The 22,305-nt window shown below is 43.1% G+C and overlaps 1 protein-coding gene across 4 annotated transcripts in view; it reads right to left on the bottom strand.

Moving 5' to 3' along the window:
* The window catches only part of TNIK (TRAF2 and NCK interacting kinase), a 287,359-nt gene that overhangs the window by 112,561 nt on the left and 152,493 nt on the right, over nucleotides 1–22,305 (bottom strand). For all 4 annotated transcript variants that reach the window (XM_053390548.1, XM_053390547.1, XM_053390549.1 and 1 more), the window contains exons 4-6: nucleotides 20,474–20,599; nucleotides 9,212–9,322; nucleotides 1,237–1,327 (exon numbers count right to left, since the gene is read on the bottom strand). In XM_053390548.1, coding sequence (XP_053246523.1) covers nucleotides 1,237–1,327; nucleotides 9,212–9,322; nucleotides 20,474–20,599 — 328 coding nt within the window. The remainder of the gene's footprint in view (nucleotides 1–1,236; nucleotides 1,328–9,211; nucleotides 9,323–20,473; nucleotides 20,600–22,305) is intronic.

Below are 22,305 nucleotides of genomic sequence, written 5' to 3' on the forward strand. Positions count from 1 at the left end.
TTATGCGAGGCAATGAAAGGACATACAAGTCATGTTAAATGACAAGAGGATGGTGCCCCCCGCCATGAACTAGGCAAAGTTCATGGGGAGCGCCATTCATTTTGAAGATCAGAGCATTCCCTTCCTTTAAAAAGGACTGGAGCCCAAGGAAAGTTCAACCCACAGAATGTTCTCCCCTGTATTCAGTGGGTTTTGGACTCAAGTCATTGCGGGCCACTTGCTTGAGAGTTGATCTTCAAGCTGAGCTTTCTGACCTTTGTTGTGGGCTCATAAGGGCTCCACATCTATCTTCAGCAGAGGTCATATCTAGAGCTAAGGCTTTTGAGTTCTTCTTGGCCTAATGCAATCAGGAAAAATGTCCACTCAGACACTGCTTAGTCCCCAATGCTGCTCTGAGTGTTCCAGTGTTCCTAGACCAGCAGCTTACAGGCACTTATCACCTTTTAGCCAAATATCTAAACAGTGTCACTTTACTTTTAAGTGATTTTCATGGTGAGCTCTTTCAGCTGTACAGCACAAGTTGAGTTGGACTAGACCGGCAAAAGGAATGCTGCTAGCCTCTCCCAATTATTTCCCACTCCTGCTTCTCCCTGGCCACATCCCCTCAAGGACCAGCTGAAACGAGGTCTCGAGCTCGTTAAACAAGTGGATCTTTGTAGCCAGAGTTGTTTACATGCTGATCCCCTGCCCAAGTCCACATAGTTCCTCGGGGACTTGAAAAGAAGGACAGTTGATTTGCATGGAAATGATTTGCAGGGCTGGAGAGTAGGAAAGTGTTTCTAAGAGAGGCAGGGACAGCTGCGAGGGATTAATAGCCATCTTGAGTGGGGTTTTTTTAAAAAAGAAAAAGCTAAACCTTGACCACTGATATCCCTAGCCAGAATCTCTTCATTTTACAAATTCTTAGCAGAAGCTGCCAATTATTTTTTTCCAGGGTTTACTCTGTGACCGTTAAGAAACTTATAATAAGGGAAGTCACAGTTTTTAGCTCTCATTGCCTGCTTATGGTTCCACATGGTTCTGCATTCCAAAACGCGATCATGGCATGCAGATTCCTGGACCTTCTTTTCAAATTCCTGACAGGCCAGTGCTTAGCTCTACTTCTTAGAGGAGCTCTTGACTTTGGTATTAACAACCGAGTCCTTCTAAGGTGAGGACCAGCTAAGACTTTTCAGAAAGCCTGATTCCACGCTTCCCTGCAATTTCCCACTGGTTGGGAGGGGTGGTTATTCTTACCTAGTTTAACTTCTGCGTTTTCTGTCAGCAAAACGTTTTGTCCTTTAATATCTCGATGGATTACTTTATGTTGGTGGAGATGGCTTAAACCCTAGAGGAGTCAAAAAAGAGAAAGTTATCATTACATTTCTACTTTCGTTTAGCTATACATCGACAGCTGGGGTCAAACGCAAACCTACATTACAAGGGGGTGGGCAAATATCACATTAGGGGATGGAGTCGAAGTGGTCTCCCAAAATGCCATTTAGTTATTTGTTACTTTTCATGTCTACAGGTGCTTTGCCAATAACCTAACCTTCCCCCCCCCTCTCCCTTTACAGAGATTTTTAAGCTTCCTTGAATTGGCTGGGAGCAGCTTCAGTCAGCTATCAGTCAGACCATCCTATTTTCCCAGAGTGCATCAGCTGGAATAATGTTGCATCATGACATACCATTGGTTCCAGACAGTGCTTTTTTCCTTAAAAAATGTTCAGGGGTACTCTCATTTTCCTACTCATATTGAAATACTGCCCCTCAATGAGGCCAAACTTAGATTCACAAAATGTTTAGGGGTATGCGTACCCCTGTGTCCCTCCCCCCAAAAGTACTGGTTCTAGATACAGTGGTACCTCGGGTTAAGTACTTAATTCGTTCCGGAGGTCTGTTCTTAACCTGAAACTGTTCTTAACCTGAAGCACCACTTTAGCTAATGGGGCCTCCTGCTGCCACCGCGCCACCGGAGCACAATTTCTGTTCTTATCCTGAAGCAAAGTTCTTAACCTGAAGCACTATTTCTGGGTTAGCGGAGTCTGTAACCTGAAGCGTATGTAACCTGAAGCGTATGTAACCCGAGGTACCACTGTACACTGCTTGCAGGGGAGGCAAAATGGGGTGGGAGATGGGTAACTGTTTCTAGCCACACACCAAATCATTTAAAACTTCCATTGTTTCTATGAGGGGAAATGCAATCAAATTTTAGCTACTTTTCAAGGAAGCCACTCGTGATCCTAACAACAAACACTTGCTTCTTCTTGCTAGTTTCAGTATCAATAAACTGCAATTCCAGATTCTATGATGTATCGATGAAATAAATGCTCAGGGAAGTGAGGAGAAACCTGCCACAGCCACACAAATTACTACGTAGCTTGAACGCGACCCTAATCTAATCATAGCTCATATTAAAAGCTTGTCTTGAGAGCTAGAAGTAAAATAGCTTGCCTTTGTACCTTTTTATTAGGTCATTAATTCTTCTCATTTTTCGTAGGCTCCATTTTTATTTCACACATCCACGTTGGAATGTTTAAAAAATAATATCCACCTAAATTCCAATTCTAGTAAAGTATGGTTTGCTTTCATGGCTATATACATATCTACTTTAGATTTCACATTAGCATTCATATGTTCAAAATGAAAAAATATTTTCACTGTCTACTCGCAGCATTTATGAGTCGTTTTATTCGTATTTCACCAGGGCTGCATTTTTGAAAAATAGGGATGCAGAAATCTGGCTGTGCTGTTACCTAAGAGGTTTCCCTGTAATTTATTCTCTGGATTCTAGGGTTAAATTTGTGATCTTTAACAGCATGTGAGCCTACGAGGACACCTTATAAAAAAAATCAGAACACTGGTCTGTCTAAGCCAGGGGTCAGCAAACTTTTCCAGCAGGGTGCCGGTCCACTGTCCCTCAGACCTTGTGGGGGGCCAGACTATATTTTGAAAAAAAGAAGAAGAAATGAATGAATTCCTATGCCCCACAAATAACCCAGAGATGCATTTTAAATAAAAGCACACATTCTACTCATGTAAAAACATCCTGTTTCCTGGACCGTCCGCAGGCCGGATTTAGAAGGCAACTGGGCTGCATCCGGCCTCCAGGCCTTAGGTTGCCTAACCATGGACTAGAGAACCCTTGTGGTCCCTTCCAACTCTATGATTCTGTGTTTCTCCAAGTCTACTTCCGCCTGTTCTGGCTAACAGCAGCTTTGCAAGGTTTCAGTCCGAGACCTTTGCTATTCCCACTTGGGACCTCATATAGCCACACAAACATGCTTCTTGAACATGCAACAAACGGCAATTTGGGTTTTCTGCAAAATGTAGTTTGCTCCGATTCAGCAGTGAAGAGCGGGTTTTCATGGGGAAAGATCTGGAGCAAAAAAAGAGAGAGAGAGAGAGTGCTTGGACACAGGGCTTTAAAGCACTGACCGTGCCTGGAAAGTGAGTAGGAAAAGGTGGATAAGCCCTAAGCTTTTCAGTCTTGGCTCCTTATAAAGTACATATATGGTATGATCTGATTCAAGGTACAGGTATGTTGCATGGGTTGTTCGCTGTTTTGCAAACCATTTCTTTTTAATGTTTTGTTTTGAAGAGGCCCATAAAGGCTCTGCATTTTCTTCAGGGACAATTACAAATAGAGCAAGGTAAGAAGACCCAAAAGTCTCCTTATTAGTATATAGGATTTAACTGCACTGCCTCTTAACTCTGAAGAATGCTGGTTGGGAATATTTACTGTATTCCTAGATTGCACACCGCTATTTTTAAAAGCCGCCTGCTGATTAGGAGTGAGGAGGGGATGAAAACTTTTTTCTACACAAATGTTCTCAAATTAACTTCTCTTGGGATCCAAGCCTCACTGGGGGATTTCTCCTCCCCCCAAGCAGTCCCCACACCCCAGCGGACATTGCTCATAAGCTCTCTGCAACCTCTGAGAGAGGATTTTCGGGGTACAGGTGGTGACAAGGAGAAGATGTGAGAACAAAACTCTGTCAGCTTCCTTGAGCTTCCTTGGATCTTAGGATCCAAGTCACTGTGCTTAAACTGAGGCCAGTTCGGATACAGAACTGATAAATATACAAAGGAGAGTAGAGTATACACTCTCGCAAACACAAAGTGCCCTGGGTGGGGAGATAAGGCACAAAGCTGTGAAAATAATGAATTTAATCAACAATATTGATTAAGCGAGCCAGTCTCTTAAAGACAATTCAGGGTCCCTAAACTGCTGGAAGCTGGCAATAAATACAGCATTTACTGTTTTGTGGTGTCAGAGGGAGAAAGGTGTGAAATTCGTTGTAAGGTGCCAAGGGTAATTCTTTTGGAGGGAAACAGTTGTTTGTTATTTAATTTTATTTATTTATAAATATTACTATTATATTATATTATATTAATATTTACATCATAACAACTACAATAATATCACCCACAAGGGAAAAACAAACACCTCCCTTTTTAAGCAGAGATTTGTCTTTTTGTTCACTTTGTTTATAGCAGTGGTCATTACATGTTGCACCGAAGAGATGCACCTTTCGGTTTGATATCCAGGAGGCAGCAGAGGCTAAGTTTACCATGCCACTCATTCCTTGGAAACCTCCTGTTTAGATTACTGCAATGCATACGTTTGTAAAGATGACCGAGAGGCATTTAATTCTCCCATATATTTCTCCCCATTTCCTCAGATCCAAGAAAGATGCCGCACACCATCATTCAAATCAGATGAGATTTGCTAGGATGAGGGACAGGGCCTTCTTCGTGTAGGCCCAACCCACACTGTGGAACTCTTTGCCAAGGGATGCTCTCCTCACATCATCTCCCTCAAAGTATTTGGCCAGACATCATTTAAACTCTTTTGGCAAGTGGCGTTCACCACTGCTCTTCTATTTTGATTATTTAATTTGACTGTCTGTTTTAATGCTGAATCATGTAAACGACATGAATGTAATACCCGGTTTTTGCATCATGCCCTGTGCTGTTTTAGGTCAGAGTTTGTGCTGCCGCTGTTTACCTATTTGGGTTTTATATCCATTGTTGTAGCGGAGCATTATGCCATGCCTTAGTTGCCATGCATCGTTTTGGATACTTATGGGCCAAGAGGAGGTTCATAAATATTACAGATTTAAAGAATAATAAATAATAGACAGAATCACTTGTGATTTTTCCTCAGGAAAATCCATCTCTATGGTCCATTCACGATGGAGTCTCCTGAAGCACTATCACTGGTGGTAAAAAAAAAACAGGAAGGAGAGATATCCATCTCTCACCCAACTTCTCTCTCTCTGTGGCACTCTTGGTTTATGAACAGACTGATATTATATCCTCAGAGTCCTGCGCAGTCAGAAACCTGATCCTGTCCTGCTGATTTCTGTTATCTAAATCCGTGTAAGACAAGAGTGAACGGTTTCTGTTATCTGAGAGCAGCTTTGTTCCTTTTGCCCAGGGATCGCATCCACAAGGGGGGGGGACTGCATAGTCTTCTGACGGCCTTCACAACTTGAAACCCACCAAAGCAAACACAGCTTCCGGGTTTTGTTACAGGCTTCCTGACATGCCTGGCGGGTCACAGTCTATGCAAGCCTGGTCTAGCTGAGCCCCCTCATAACCTGGGACCACCATGGGTTGAAATAACACAGTGCATTCTATTAAATGGTGGGCTCTTTGCCAACAGAATCCCAGGCCCTATGGTAAAAGCAACATAGGCACTGGGTTTGGAACACATGCAAGCTACGATTCAATGGCTTGGCCTCAACTACCCAATTATAATAATAATTTATTATTTATACCCCGCCCATCAGGCTGGGTTTCCTCAGCCACTCCAGGCGGCTCCCAACAGATTAATAATAATAATAATAATAATAATAATAATAATGTGATAAAACATCAAAAATTTAAAACTTCACTAAACAGGGTGTCTTCTAAAAGTCAGATAGTTGTTTATTTCCTTGGCATCTGATGGAAGGGCATTCCACACGGTGGGCACCACTACCGAGAAGGCCCTGTGCCTGGTTCCCTGTAACCTCACTTCTCTCAGGGAGGGAACCGCCAGAAGGCCCTCGGTGCTGGACCTCAGTGTCCGGGCTAAATGATGGGGGTGGAGACGCTCCTTCAGGTATACTGGGCTGAGTCCATTTAGGGCTTTAAATGTCAGCACCAACATTTTGAATTGTGCTTGGAAACGTACTGGGAGCCAATGTAGGTCTTTCAGTACCGGTGTTATATGGTCTCGGCAGCCACTCCCAGTTACCAGTCTAGCTGCCGCATTTTGGATTAGTTGTAGTTTCCAGGTCACCTTCAAAGGTATGGTGAGAATGTCAAGAAGCACCCTTTGGGTTTATATGCTCCTCTCTCTCCTTCATCCCCTTTTCGATGAGCATTCCACATTCCCCCTGAGTTCCGGAGATAGCTATGGCTTAGAATAACCTTGCATCACATTTTCACTTAACTGTAATTAGCAAACAAACCCACTTCTGATCATGGCTTTAAATTGTTCCTTGGTGCTAATTACCGTTTAGCGAATATGTTGGTGCAGATGCAAACCTAACTGTAGGCACAATCAGAACAGAAAAAGGAATGAGGGATGTTATTGTGAGACATGAGGTATAAGGGGAAGAAAGTCCACATGGGGGTTGCCAAACTTTAGGTTCAGAGACAGAGTATAGTTATGTCATAAGTCATAAGATCAGGTAATTTCCCTATGCATCACACTGAGGCTTTGCAAACTGTGGGAGCTGCTGATTCAAAACAGAACTCACTTTACACATTATTATGGTGACACACGTCCCCAGATGCCTGCATTATCAGCCAACTGAAAAGATGGAGTTAGCTCATCTTTCGACATCCAAAAGATGAGGCACTGGTGGAATGGTTCAACAGTCAGAACATGACTCACCGCTTGCGGACTATTTTAGGAAACTGACTTTCCAAGCTTGTAAATTTAAACCCTAGCCTGGGTAACTGTGGCTTCCTGAGACAGAAATGAGAAAAGTCAATACAATAGCTGATTAGCCGCAACGTCACTTGCCTTTCCTATCAAGTTGCTAAAGGACTGCAGCTGGGGGTGTTTACTGTAAATGAGCAAGTGCTTTGTCACCACCAGATACCAAGTGCTATTTGGGGAGTGTTTAGATCCCATTTTCATTTTCAGGGTGAACATTGCGCTGCTTCCTCTCTTACTACTGACTTAACCCTCTATGGAGCTAAAAGCATATTAGAAGCATCCACATTTGAGTCACGTGGATCACTCATGCACTCAAGTGAAGCTTTTTAGTGTTTTGCTAGCTTGAGACTGCTAAGCATCTGTGACTGTGTTTTCATTATTGCTGATCTCACATGATGTTTGTCCTTGCAGAGTTGGGGCATTACCTGATTGATCCAACTGCAATGTGAAAACACTATGTAGATTAGGTGGATAAGGACTAAGTAACCTTTGGGCGGCAGCTGCTGTCTTCAAGGGTAAAGGAGTCACATATCCCAAGCTATAGAAGGAATTATTACAGTGAAGAGTTTCAACTTGCTATTTTAATAGCACAACCCTCCCCAAGCTGGTGTTTATCTGCTTAACGTGAATTGTGCCTTGGTTTGATTTGACTTTAAACAGGTTTGCTCCTTGGAGAAGGTTCCACCGCAAGACCTAGCCTGAGGACCACTTCAACCCACAGGTTATGTTCACACATAATGCTAATGGACCTAGGGATGTGGTGATGAAGGCAAATCACCCCAAACATCACCACACATGACCAAGTGCAAGTGTGATTGATTGGGGATTTCTAATGCAGTATTTTTATTTAACAGATTTCCCGCAGTAAGAGGAAATCTGAATTAAATGTAATTTTGATGACTCCATTGTCACGCAGATGGTATGAAAAACCCACATATATGAACAGCACAACTTCCACAATAAATTGCCATTTGAAATGCCCTAAAAATGCATTTTCTCTTTCCCCCCATTTTTTCTAAAAAGTAATTGAATATAATTTAGACACACCTTTGTTCCTATTAATATTAAAGAGGGAATTTTTTTTCCTATGAAAGAAAGAACAGGCTTAAAAGTTGAGGGAGAAAGAAAGGCAACTGACCCTCACTCATTCATTATACATCATATCTAAGTGACTATGAATCATTTATACCTACAGGCACCTACAAACTTCTCTTATGACTATCCACAAAACCTCAGGAGCCATCTTCCAGATTATGTCTCTTTTCTAAGCATTAAAAACCAGAGCAGGGACTTGGCACAGGGAGAATGTTGGTTCCATGCAAACTATGGTTTGCAAATCAGGAACTAGCTTTCGGATTCTGCACTCTCCCTGTTCCTCAATCGCTTTTCCAGGGCAGGTTCCCACTCCTTGCTGGAACCATGGTTTAGTGTTACATCCTCAAAGAAACTAACCTTGCTTAACACTAGCCAAGACTGCTCTCTTAAACAAAATATGAAATTATCAGTACAGAGGTGATGCTAAACCACGGTTAAGTCTGTGAGTGAGAAGGGAAGAGCGGTAATTTGTGCTCGAGAGAGACAGCAGGCATTCCCAATCCTGGTGAAGGGACAGGATACTCAAATCCTGTCTGTGAAATCACCCCAGGCCTCAAAACTGTCCTAAATTCCCTTTCTCTCTCCTAAAATCCACAGCTACAGCTTTTCTGTGGATTCTCACAAGATGCTGTTCCATAGGCAATATGTTACTTTTAAAGGTCAATGAATAGACTCTGTCAATGCCAAGAATACTCAGGCCTGAGAACTGAATCTTATCTCATTCGGTTGCAACATCTTGGACATGCTGAACCACCAGGGCTCCTCAACCCCTTGGCTCTCACTCCCCTTTCCTGGGAAGGGTGCCAAGAGTCCACAATAGTCCTAAGAGAGCTTTCTGTACATGCTCAGGAAACACATCATGGGCAGGACTCCTGGAAAAGGAGGAGAAAAGGGGAGGGAACTGGAAGGGGTATATATGTTTGTGCACATGACTGTGAACCCATGCATGCTTTTTGTGAGTTATCACACTTGCTCCTTCTACCAGTTCATGGATGGTAGAAATAAAAGCTTTTTCTCCGAAACTATTCCTTGAGTGTCTGTTGACTCCCATGTCCCTTTCCCGGGCGCAATATTTTTCCCACCCGAGGGCAAAGCCTCATAAGGCTACACTGGCAGCACTGCATTCACACTGGACCTAGGCAACATTTGCTGTCAATGACAGGCTGAAAGGCGGTTAAGCCCATTTTGGTCACGTACCCGTAAAATCTCCCTGCAGATGTAGGCAATCCACTCCTCCTTCAAAGTGTTCCCTTTTGTGTTCTTGATCAGATCAGTGACAGAGCCAGCACCACAAAACTCCATCACCAGCTGGCAAAGGAAACAAAAGTGCAGTTATTATAATTAAACAGAAAGCATCCTCCGGGTTGCAATAACCCAGTGGAACACACTGCAGTTGGCAACAGGCAACACTGCTGAAAGAGAAAAGCAATCATTAAGTAATGGCAATCTTTCCACTTTCAAGTTTCCCTTGGCCTGGGAGGTTTGAAAATCTGGAAGAATACAAACAGGATGTCAGAACCGCCTTCTTGAGAAAAAGGGTATTTTTACTGGTTATATAATTTCTGCAACATTTTGGAGCACGCTGCACACTATACAACGCCAGTCTCATCCATCCCCCGCAACTTCAGGAGGCAGCAGATAATAAATGTCCCCATTTAACAGATCAGGAACTGAAGCTGAAAGATAGGAACACTCAGGTCTCCCGTAGAGTTAATGATTCACAATGGATTTGAATACAGATCTCTGAGATCTAATAGTTTCTATAAAAGCTTTAGAAACCAGCAGGGGTCAATGTCATTCCTTCCTTCTGTGTACATGTGAGAGTGCGAAGGGAGGTTGGGTTTTCTCTAAGGAAGAAAGAAGAATGATGTGTGGAGTATGAACAATCACATCAAGATCTAGAAGTAAGTTCCTGTTTCAGATTCCTTCTTACGCAAAAACTAAATTTGGTCTCCACTAGGAAGCCTGGCGTGCTCTGGTCCATGGGGTCACAAAGAGTTGGACACGACTAAACAACAACAACAACAGAAGCACCTGTGGCTCCTTGCAAAACACCTCCTAAGAAGGAGGATAATTGGCCCCTTCCTTCCTGTATTTTCACTGATAGGCCAAGGATATGTTTGTTTGAACTGACTTTTGGCTGCAATTTTGTCTGGCCTTGGATTCTGATTTTCCACAATGGGTTTTGATTCAAACATTGTTGTATGTCACTTTGAGACACCTTTCTTGAAAATCGGCACACTTCTTTTAAAAGACATAGCTGTATAAATCTATGTTTTCCCACCAGCCAGTCAGAAAACAGGAATTTCTGAAAGTTTGCTCCAGATGCACAAAACAATCCTTTATCGAACATTCTGACTGCAAAGACACAAGTATGCAACTACTAGGCTATGCAAAATAAGAGGTCACAGTATATTCAAGTCGCAGGCTGTGTGCATACACCTAACAATGTAATCCGACACACAGTTACGTGGGAGCAAGTTCACTGAACTCAGTGGGGCTTACTTCTGAATAGATATGTATAGGATTGCACCGTAAATGAATGCCCTGTTTCATTTTTTAAGAAGGCCAACAGTTATCATACATACACGACTCTCATCTTATGCTGAAGCTATGTTCCAGGAATTGAGTGTAAAGCTGAAATAGTGTATAGTCAAAACAACTCTTTAAAAACTGGGAAATGACCTGTAAAAAATCACACACGCTCTCCCAAGGCCACTCACACTCTCTCCCTGCACCCCTGAGCACTCTCCAGGGCCAGATTTCGATGAAGAGAGGCCCTCTGCTACTCCACTTGTGAGGAACCCTCCCAATCCCCCACCCTCACTACCAGAAGAAAATGGAAGAGTGTTATAAACAAAATTGAGTGAAACCAAGGATGACAATGGGTATTCAAATTTTTGCAATTCACTATTTTTTCCTCTAAAGGACATAAGATGTTATTGTTAAACGCCATGGTGATTTTAAAAATGCATAAATGTTAAAATTAACACTGAAAAACTTTTGCAATAACTGAACTTTGTAAACCTTTTGTGGAATAAGCATTACTTTTTAGGAAAATGAAATCGTAATGTTCTTTTAAAATAAACCTCGAGTTTACAAAATATATTGCCTGGGAAGTGTAAACAATATGATCATGATTACCTGACAGTGTGGCACTTTTAGAATTTACTTTATGTTCTCATTAAACAGTCAGTTTTAAAATATGTATTAAGAAGTAAACTACAACCATCAAATAAAGTAAGACTACAAATGTTTTTTCCTAGCCTTCCTCATAGCAAAAATCATCCAAAACGTCGTCAAAATTTGCTTGTCTAAGTTTGTCATTTTCAAAAGGCAAGTGGAGCAATTGGGCCAAACTGGACCCTGCGGGCTGCTTCTAAGGGGGCCCCCGCAATAAAGCAATCTAGATGGATTTTATTTATATCTCCAAGATTTTGCAGAATTAAAAAAAAAATTCAAGCACTGCAGAAAAAATTCAAGTTGTGCCCCAGAGTTTAAAATTGGACCCCAATGGCTGGCCCTGAGTCTCATAGTTGCTGGGCCCGAGTTGCCCTGCCCCCGCATGATCTTGGGTTTGCAATTTGGGGAGAGGGGAGACTGCAAGGTGCGGGTGGGTGGGCTGGGAGGCCCCCTAGATTTGGAGGCCCTAGGCTTCAGCCTACTTAGCCTATACAGATATCTGGCCCTGGCACTCTCCCAAGGTGAGCGCAATGGCAGGTGAGATTGCTGGTGTTTCCCTTGCAGACCCCCGCCCCGCTGCAGCCAAGCATATGAAGCTGAAACTGTGTAAGTTAAATGTGTGTAAGTTGCAAGTCAACAGCATGTGTCTATGTCTATGTCTATAAGGTAAAGGTAAAGGTACCCCTGCCCGTACGGGCCAGTCTTGACGGACTCTAGGGTTGTGCGCCCATCTCACTCAAGAGGCCAGGGGCCAGCACTGTCCGCAGACACTTCCGGGTCACGTGGCCAGCGTGACATCGCTGCTCTGGCGAGCCAGAGCCGCACACGGAAACGCCATTTACCTTCCCGCTACTAAGCAGTCCCTATTTATCTACTTGCACCCAGGAGTGCTTTCGAACTGCTAGGTTGGCAGGCGCTGGGACCGAACAACGGGAGCGCACCCCGCTGCGGGGATTCGAACCGCCAACCTTTCGATCGGCAAGCCCTAGGTGCTGAGGCTTTTACCCAAAGCGCCACCCACGTCCCTGTCTATATCCCTTCACAATTGCAGAAGTAGCCTTACCTTTACCTAAACGCAATGATGAATGAAACTGCCAGCCCTGGACAAATTGCTCAGGTGATTTAGTTAACAGACTGTCCTTTCAGAACATAATACAGGCTTAATGTGGTATCACACCTAACTTGAATAATATAATTTAATAGAATAAAGGCAATACGATCTGTAAGAGCAAGACAGAACTGTTTAATCTTGTAGAACTCCCTCCAGCAATATTTCTGACCGTTCTCAAATTCCCATTTTGCTTCCAACCTGCTCCAAACAGAAGAGCTACTTTTACACATTTCTTGTAGGTGCCGGTGCTGTGGTTGCTGCCAAACCACAGCAGAAAGGTGTGCAAATTCTGCCCACAGGGTTTGGGATTACTGTTTGTTTACAAGAGCATGGAAGCGATGTTCCTTGGGAACGGGCTTGCAGCCAGAATGCTTAACTTTGAATAACTGGGATGCATAGGTCCACCTCATGCTAATTTGTATTTTTAAATGTAAAATTAAATTAATGTTAACTCACTCCAATTATAGATGTTTTAAGTGCTAGCATGAACATCACTTTTTTCTGTTTTAAATTAAAGTGCCTTTTCATGTATAGAAATGGTCTTACAGATTCTGATGCACAGCTGGGGCACAAATTATTCATTATTCATGTGGCTCCAGAATGTCATCAGTAACGTATAGCTACAATACTTCCATTGATCAGCTGGAGAACACAGCAATTTCACTAGGGCCACTGACATTGGATAGAACCCATATGTCCATCGGGGTAGAGCACATGTTTGACCCACCCTGTATACTAATAACAAACTCATTCTGCAAGTGTAGACCCTTACATAGCCAAAATGGAGCGACCACTCACAAGGAGGAGGAGTCAACAGGCTCAAAGGAACTCAAAATTTGCAGAAGTACCGAAAAACATTGGGTTATATTCAACTGAGTCTTATTCAGAGTAGACCCACTGGAATTAATAAACTCAAATTAGTCATGTCATGTCTATTAACTTCAGTGGATCTAATCTGCGTAGGATTAGCAGGGAATACTACCCTGTTATTTTATTCACTGTATTTTATTACCGCAAATGAGGAATAATATTTGTGTACAATTTTTAATTTTCTTTTTTTAAAAAACTTTTTGGGGAGGGGGAAACCTAAGCATGGGTGGGGAGGAAGGAAACCCAAAATCAGACAACTGAGAAATAACTAAGATTAGTAGCCATGGAATTCTGGCTGACTCTTAGGTGGGTGAAACAGCCAAAAGAAGTACAGACGGTGACCTTTCTGTAGGCAACCAACTGACACACAACCGCTGATGCCTGGGTCCTTTTTTACCCGGAAAAGCAGAACGGGGCAGAAGGGGGCAGGCCTATGCATGTTCCACCAACATGTGGGGGGCCAAGAATGGAACTCCCATGCAAAATGGTCAACACCTGTATCATGGCAGAGGATATGAACAGGAGAAGTCTACCACGCAGCATTCTGTTGCAGTTCTATTGATATGCTACAACATGATGGAAAGCAATGTGATAACAAGCATGGAAAACGATGCCGTATTAGTCACAAATGGACTGCACTTACAAATCACAACCTGGTATGTCCAGCTCAAATGATCCCCCAAAGATTTTCTAAAGTGTGGGCAAGTTCAGGCAAATGCTGAACCACATGCAGGAATAGCTGCCCTCACTCAAAGCCCCTGAGAAATGGCTCATGAGGACTTCAAGGCAATAGAAAATTGCCCTGTGATTATGAACTTGCCTTATGTAAACTGCTGGTAATCTGTTTTATTGAGCCAATAAACCCCAACAGCCTGCAACACCAGGTGATGAAAACTTTGAAAGAAAAAACAAACAAACTCAAGATTTTGTGTGTGCCCATGTATAACAATACGCAAGCTTATCTGTCTGGAGCACCACAGCATGGAAAGAATGTAAAATACAGACCATTTGTCTGTAAAGGCCATTTGTCTTCTTACTTCAGGCCAAAAGAGACAGGGAGCATGTCCCTTTATGTACACACGGTTCATAATTAAAAACTGATGAAAAATGAAGATCACATTCCATGACACGTTGCAATCATGAAATATTAAAGAGACAGGACCAAACAATATTAGCGAGATCCAGTTCATCCATTAATTTGAAGGATTGTCTCAATGGTAGTGCCAGCTCACTTCTCTCAAGCTTCCATAACTGCCTGCCCTTGATTTTTCTCTCCTCAAGATTAAATTTTTAACAATATGCACCTGAAGCAACCTGTTGGCTTGGTGTATTGGAAGCTTCTAAATATATAACAGAAGCACCCCAGAAATTAAAAGTAATCAGCTAAACCTACAAGTTCCAGAACATACAGAAGGAGATTATTATTTTCATTATTATATCTGTTTATGTCCCTGTTACCTCAAAACAGTTTACATAACAAATAAATCACAGAACACAACAAAAATAGCAGCAGTAAAACATCAATAATGAAGCAACAAAAATCGGTACCATAATACAATGTGCATTCAAGGTCTAAAAAACATAGCCATCAAAAGCTAGGGGGAAAAAATCCACAAAAATATTCTGTTGTACCCTGAATTTTCTCAACTATTATTATTAAATATCCAGCCCTAGCAGGTTTTGTCACTGACACAGATGGTGGAATACTGATTCAAAGAGGCTGCCATCTCAATAGGGCACTACTGCAAGCACTTGTTGCTAAAAAAGAGGCATTTCCAATTAGCAGTGTCATGAATGTATTAAATGAAAGAGGTGTCAATAATAATGGCAAATGTGACAGTGTTCCTGACTACATTAAAACACAGATTCGCCCAAACCAAAATGGGTGCCCAACTTAAACAAAAACAGCACCTCTTTGCCTCTACGAAAAGAGACTGCAGACTATTCGCAAAGACACCATCACTTCAACGTTCTACCTTTGGAACAGTTGTACTTTCTTGCACTCATGGCTGAGAGGGAGAAGTACAAAGATGGGGGAAGGACTTTGCAAAGGTAAAGGCTATTCCCCCTACCCTCCAGAGCTGTGCTGCTGAGGAAAACAAAACAACATGGGCTCAGCCCAATACTGTTCACCATCTGCAGACATCTACTAGTCCTTTCCTTCCCACCAGAAGATGCAAGGAAGCCATGTGTCCTACTTTACAGAACAAAGTCCTGTATTTAAAGGTCTGTCCAGCCCAAGTCCACCTGGTCATTGTGGAGTGAGCAAGTTCCAGCAGATAGGCCCCACTCCCTTGCCTCGGAGGTCCTCAGTGGCAGCAGTTGACTGGCAACTGGCAACCGGCAGCCTGGGATATTTTAATGGCTCCTGTTTAGAAGGAGCCATCGCAAGATGGGTGAAACAAGGGCCCAGCGTCGTATGAGAGCTTGCTGATCGGTTAGCTTCAGATTTGGCCACTGGATGTTGAAAAATAATAATGCAGAGACTGGTGCCATTTTAGCCTCTGACAGATTGCATAATATACTCCCTTATCAACCACACAGTTTGGGGAAATTACTAGCCATGGTCATCTCAGTTCCACGGTGGAAGAAGGGCAGGAACCTGGCAAATCCACCCCACCCTACCAAGAATATGTAGGGTGGTACCAAGTGGTACCTCGGGTTAAGTACTTAATTCGTTCTGGAGGTCCGTACTTAACCTGAAACTGTTCTTAACCTGAAGCACCACTTTAGCTAATGGGGCCTCCTGCTGCTGCCACGCCGCCAGAGCACGATTTCTGTTCTCATCCTGAAGCAAAGTTATTAACTTGAAGCACTATTTCTGGGTTAGCGGAGTCTGTAACCTGAAGCATATGTAACCTGAGGTACCACTGTATGCTGAATGCTCTGCATATGCATTTCTTCCCTCTCAGCCCCCACCCAGCTCCTCATTACGAATCTACCAACCATTCTAAATCTAAACTCTGAGGGTTGCCATGGAAGCAATCCATCCTTAGACAGGAAGGCATGAGCCTCAAGTCCCCTCTGGGGAGCGGCTCTGTCACCAGCGTTCTGCCCCCAGCTTCCACCGGCCTGGAGCTCTCTGTCTGCCTGAACACTGCAACTCTGCAAACAGCAGACGAGCAGCGAAAAAGCCAACGCCATTGTACATGCATGGCAGTGCTTTTCGGTTAATCACTTCAATCCACATTAGACAGCAAGGACAGATGACAAACATAAAGCAGAATGGCACCTATATTACCTTGCGGATGTATGCTTTTGTGTTAACATATTGAAATTAAAGAAGGGCTCCACAGCTTGCAATAACATTTCTAGAAGAGGCTCCGGAATACCAATGCGAATGGAATGGATTTTTAATTTTGTACCCCTTACTCTGTTTGGTAACCCTTATAGCATTAATTTCCCCCATTGTTCCTACAAAGGTATTACTTAAGACAAGGTCCCGGAATGTTAGATGCCTGCTGCTATGATCTCATTAAATCTAACAAGGCAAGTCCAGGTAGGGCAAAGGAGAGTGATCATGTGGGATGAAGATCACTAAAAATGAGGATAGGGGACCAGGATGGAGCCCTCCCAACCACCCCTTCCAATAAGACAAAAGCCAAAGGGGTAGAAGGAGAACAATCTGGTGAGCTATTGAGTCTGATTTAATAAACTGAGCATGTGGTCAATTGACATTGTACAGCTAATTGGATGTTAAAGAGTGGAGGGATATATATTTGCAGGGCAGTCTACAAGTATTTGGGAGAGAAATTTTATTTCATGTCCACAATGCGCTCTGTGCTCTTGAGATGCGATAGAGTGTAAGCATACCTGAGTGAATGGCTCTAATTAATGCACTAATAAGTGTACAATGAAAACAAAAAAATTTTTCCTTCCAGTAGCACCTTAAAGACCAACTAAGTTAGTTCTTGGTATGAGCTTTCGTGTGCATGCACACTTCTTCAGATACCATGCACATGAAAGCTCATACCAAGAACTAACTTAGTTGGTCTTTAAGGTGCTACTGGAAGGAAAAAATTTTTTTGTTTTGACTATGGCAGACCAACACGGCTACCTATCTGTAAGTGTACAATGATACATCCATCTATATTTATTTCCCGCCCCCCTTTTTTTTTACATTCCAGGCTCTGAATAAACAGCCCAAATTCTACAGTTTTCACCTCTTCTAGGTTCTGTGAAATAATATAAAAAGGATGCTGCTTCCCCTCTGCCAAAGTTAGTATCTCCCATGGCTGCTGGTGGGATTTATTCAAGCAAGGCAATATAGAGAGATGGAAGGTGAGGCAAAACAAGGCAAGACAGAGTTGAAGTGAGGCAAGGCAGGGGTGAAGAAGAATGGAGGCAGGTCTGTGGTGGGTGAACAGCGAGTCCCGCTATTGTTGTGATCTCAATGCCTGAAAGTGTTCATAGGGGATAGGCCAGGAGTGGTTAGTCAGGGATGGCCCTGAAGGCATTGCTGGACTCCAGCTCCCATCAGTCCCAGCCTGCATGGTCAGTGATGATGGGCACTGTACTCCAAATAACCTCTGGAGGACCATAGTTTAGCTGCCCTGGTCTAGGCCCAGGCCCGTGCAGAGGTAGGGGGCAGCCGAGTACACTTGCTCTAGGCCTTGGAGGTCTAAGCAGGCCAGGGAGCCCTGTCACAGCCCTGCCGGATTGACACTGTCAAGTCAAGAACACCCTGTGCCTCCCAGCCGACTAGGGACTTCAGACAAGCTCTGCACAGGCCTTGGCTAGCTCTTAAAATGGATCCTGGCAACCCTGTTCTCCTGATTCTTATGTTCACACAACAGGCCAGGGATCCGTGAGGCGAATCCAACCCTTGTAGCAATTTCGCCTGTCCCCTGGCGATCTTACCAAATTTTAACCAAGGTGTAATTTGTTTTGTCCACGGAGTTTTGAATTTTGAATTATGGTGCTGGAGGAGACTCTTGAGAGTCCCATGGACTGAAAGATCAAACCAGTCCATTCTTAAGGAAATCAGCCCTGAGTGCTCACTGGAAGGACAGATCCTGAAGCTGAGGCTCCAATACTTTGGCCACCTCATGAGAAGAGAAGACTCCCTGGAAAAGACCCTGATGTTGGGAAAGATGGAGGGCACAAGGAGAAGGGGACGACAGAGGACGAGATGGTTGGACAGTGTTCTCGAAGCTACCAGCATGAGTTTGACCAAACTGCGGGAGGCAGTGGAAGACAGGAGTGCCTGGCGTGCTCTGGTCCATGAGGTCACGAAGAGTCGGACACAACTAAACAACAACAATTTGTTTATTTTTAATCCTCACAATTTCTCTCTTAAAAGAAAATGAAAGAAGTGTTTTCTAAGAACAATAAAGTGAGATGTTCCATGCGCTGATGTTACTTCCCTCTTTTGGATTTTGTACGTAACACCCTGGCTATGCCCGAGTGCACACAGGCTCTATACCCGTGAAGACCTCACTGTCAAAGAGTACCAACTCTATTATGGAACTTGTTATGGGGGTTGGCTTGACAGCAAACTACACCCACTGGGCCTCTCTATCCCTGGAGCCTGACAAGGGGTTGTGTTGTCCTGCACTTTAATGCTTATTCAGAACACCTGTACCAGCCTTTCCCCCGCTCAGGGCAGCTTATGGCATGCGAAAAGCAATTACAGAACATTTTCATGAAAATTACAAATATTATAAAATGTGTGCAGCGAAAATAGAAAGATGTGCTTCAAGGTGGCAATAAAATATGTCGGAAACCTGCTCTTTCGGAGAGATCCTAATCTGCACTGAAAGAACTCTGGCTTTTCACTATTATTATTTCTTGTACCACTTCATCCGAGTGTTGATAAAGAGAATAACTCTGGCGTTATCGGCAAAGATTTTTATCCCGACAAAGGCAAGAGGGGGAAATAAACAAGCATTTTTATCTCCAGAGCAGGAAGAGCAGAATTCTCACGAGTTCTAATTCAATCAGGCAACAAAAAACGTGGCGGTTTAGTGAATCACGTGGGTCAAAATACACAGCGCTGCTTTCAACTATGGGCCCATAGAATGCCTTCTTACTGTCATTTGATTCACACACAAGCCCCATGTTTGCAAAACCTGCGTTAGGCTACCACTGTTAACCTTCAACCCAGGGTTCACACTGATGTCAACACAGGTGACAAATCATGCTAGGGATTATGGAGTGCAAGGGGGCACAGGGCAGACATGACACAGGTGGCAAACCTGTTCCCTATAGCATTTAACACCCTACAGGTTTTATTTAGCATGGAATACTATATATAACTGCAGTTGCTGAACCTCAAAGAAGAATATTGTAGAGCTGGAGAAGAATTCAGAAAAGGGCAGCCAAATGGGACAAGAGCAACTCCCCTACAAGGAAAGGTTACAATACAACTCAGTTGGTTAGAGCGTGGTGATGGTAACAGCAAGGTTGCAGGTTCGATCCCCTGTAAGGGACAGCTGCATATTCCTGCATCACAGGGGATTGGACTACATGATCCTCAAGGTCCCTTCCAACACAATGATTTGCAACTTTTAAGTTTAGGGAAAGGGTGAGTAAAGGAGGCGTGTGAGAACCAGTGTGTAAAATTGTCTATGATGTGGATAAAGAGAATTGGGAGAATTCCCACCACCACCCAAATAATATAATAATTTGGGGGCATCCAATGAAGCTGACTGGTGAAAGATTCAGGACAAAAGGAAGTAGCTATTCTCACGGTGCATAATCAAACTATGGTATTCGCTGCAAGAGGATGCAGTGATGGTGACTGACAGGGAGGGCTTTAAATGGCTTTTCGGCAAATTCATGGAGAAGGTTAAATAGCCACAATGGCCGTGTACTAACTCCAGAATCTGACGCAATATACCTCTGAATACCAGTTGCTGGGGACCACAATTAAACACAGCAGTTTTAACACAAGTTCTGCTTGCAGGTTTCGTATAGACATCTGGTTGGCTACTGTGAGAATAGGATGTTGTAGTACAAGATAGGTCTCTGGTCTGATCCAGCATCTTCTTCTGCAGAATTCTTAATGCACAGTATTTTTTTATGGAAACAGTGTCTGCTTCAAACCTGAGCTTAAGCTATGCTAGAAGAAAGGGAAGTGTTGTTTCTTTATAGCAATATGCAGGTGATCTAGAGCATCTGAGAAACACAGCCCTTAAAAAGGAAGCACACAGATTCCAGAGGCAAGGAAACAATAAATCCTTCACGGTTTTCTGCGAAATGTCACAGGGATTTTGAATATCCCATGTAGATAAGCCAAAGAAAATAAACGCTGTTTGTAAAAAGAAGAGAAGGAGGGAGGAAACATTGCATACCCAAAGCTGATCATCCATTCCTGGGGGGTTCTTCTTAATGAAAGCACCATAGTAAGTAGCAATATTTCGGTGATGCGAGTATTTCTTTAGCATGTTAATTTCTTGCTTAATCTCTTCCTCCTCATCCTGGATAAAAAAGAAATATAATCAGTGTCACCAAATCAACAACAGGCTTATTTCCAGGCATTATTTCTCTTCGTCTTAATCATAATGGGTTCTTTTTTATCTTCATCCCTCCCCAACCCTTCTCCCTTTCTTACAATGAAAAATCCTCATTCACAATCTCAGTACATAAAGTTGAGCGCCAATGAAATGCCACGGAAAGCTAAGCGCACTGGGTTGGTTGTATCCAAAGGCTCCCATCTGTGAATGGACAAGGTTTCGACCAATGAAAAAGACTCCTTCCACCAGCGGAAGCAACCTCTGGATACAAGACACTCAACGTTTGAAACTCCAGTTGTTCTGGGCACTTTTGTGACAGGGAATTTCATTAATGCAAGCAGTTTCTGAGCCCTGGGCGCAGTACTGAGCCTAAGATTTCAGATTAAAAGCTGCCACTGCTGGAAAAAAAGAAGGACCTTTTTCTGCCTCCACACTTCCAGCCACTCTCTGAAGACTGAAGAAGGGACCCTCATAAGAATATTAGGGGGGCGGACAGGGAAAGTATGGCTTTGTTTTTGGTTTTTTGCATTCTTCAGATGAGGACTAGACCATGTGAAAAATGAACATAAGATCTTAGCTGCAGTTCATTCACTTTCAGCTTTGTATGCTTGTCATTAAAAAAGCACGCCCAGACATTCCATTGTGGTGCCCATAACCTAGGTTTAAATTGCCATTTAGCTCCTAACTTTCATATCTCAGTTTCTAACACTGAATTCGGTTTATTAAAGCATGCTATGCCTAGGACTGCAGCCTGGATATTTAAACTGAGAGCAATTAAAGTTCAATATGGATAGTGTGTTAGTTGCATCAATGTATAATTTATTTTACAGTCATACCTTGGTTCTTGAACGGAATTCGTTCCGGAAGTCGGCCTGACTTCTGAAAACGTTTGAAAACCAAGGTGCGGCTTCCAATTAGCTGAGGAGTTTCCTGCATTCAACTGGAAGCCGCGTTGGACGTTCAGCTTCCCAAAAAAATCGCAAATTCCAGGTTTGCAGCGTTCCGGAGTCAAAACGTTCGAGAACTAGGCTGTTCGAAAGCCAAGGTACGACTGTATTTTATTCAGATATTAACAACCCTTTGTAGAAAATATAGCAAGGTGGCTCGCAACATAAAAATGTAATACTACAATATGTTTTTTCTCAATTCTGTGAGAACATCAACATCATGTCAATAAATACTTGTTGGTTAAAAAAAAAATCGAATTCCAAAGGCCTTAGTTTTTAGAAGACTGCTAGAAGAAAGCTGGGATGATTCAGGCTCCAATTTCTATTGGCAAGAGGTTTCCCAGGTCAGGGTGTGCCAGACTAAAGGCTCAGCCCTTGCTGAAAGCAAACTGAACCCTGGGTGGGGGGTATGAAAAGAGCCCCATCCAAAAATCTCAGTGATCAAGGTGGAACATAAGTAATGAGGCAGTCCTTAAAGTACTTTGGGCCTAAGGAGTTTAGGGCTTTGTGAATTAACAGAAGAAGCTTGAACCTTGTCTGGTAGGAAATAGGCATTCAGGAAATTCGTAATTCTTGCAGCAACCTGTTCCTTTGATCAATGGGTGCCTTTCTCCAAGGACCCCCCTCAAACTGTGGCAAGCCCTGCTTCCCATTGAATAGCAGGTCCCTTTCAATCATTATACTTGTAGACTCTTGGACATTTCTTGAAGGGTATTCACAATA

This window comes from Podarcis raffonei, chromosome 5 (assembly GCF_027172205.1).
Source record: "Podarcis raffonei isolate rPodRaf1 chromosome 5, rPodRaf1.pri, whole genome shotgun sequence".
Lineage (NCBI taxonomy): Eukaryota > Metazoa > Chordata > Lepidosauria > Squamata > Lacertidae > Podarcis > Podarcis raffonei.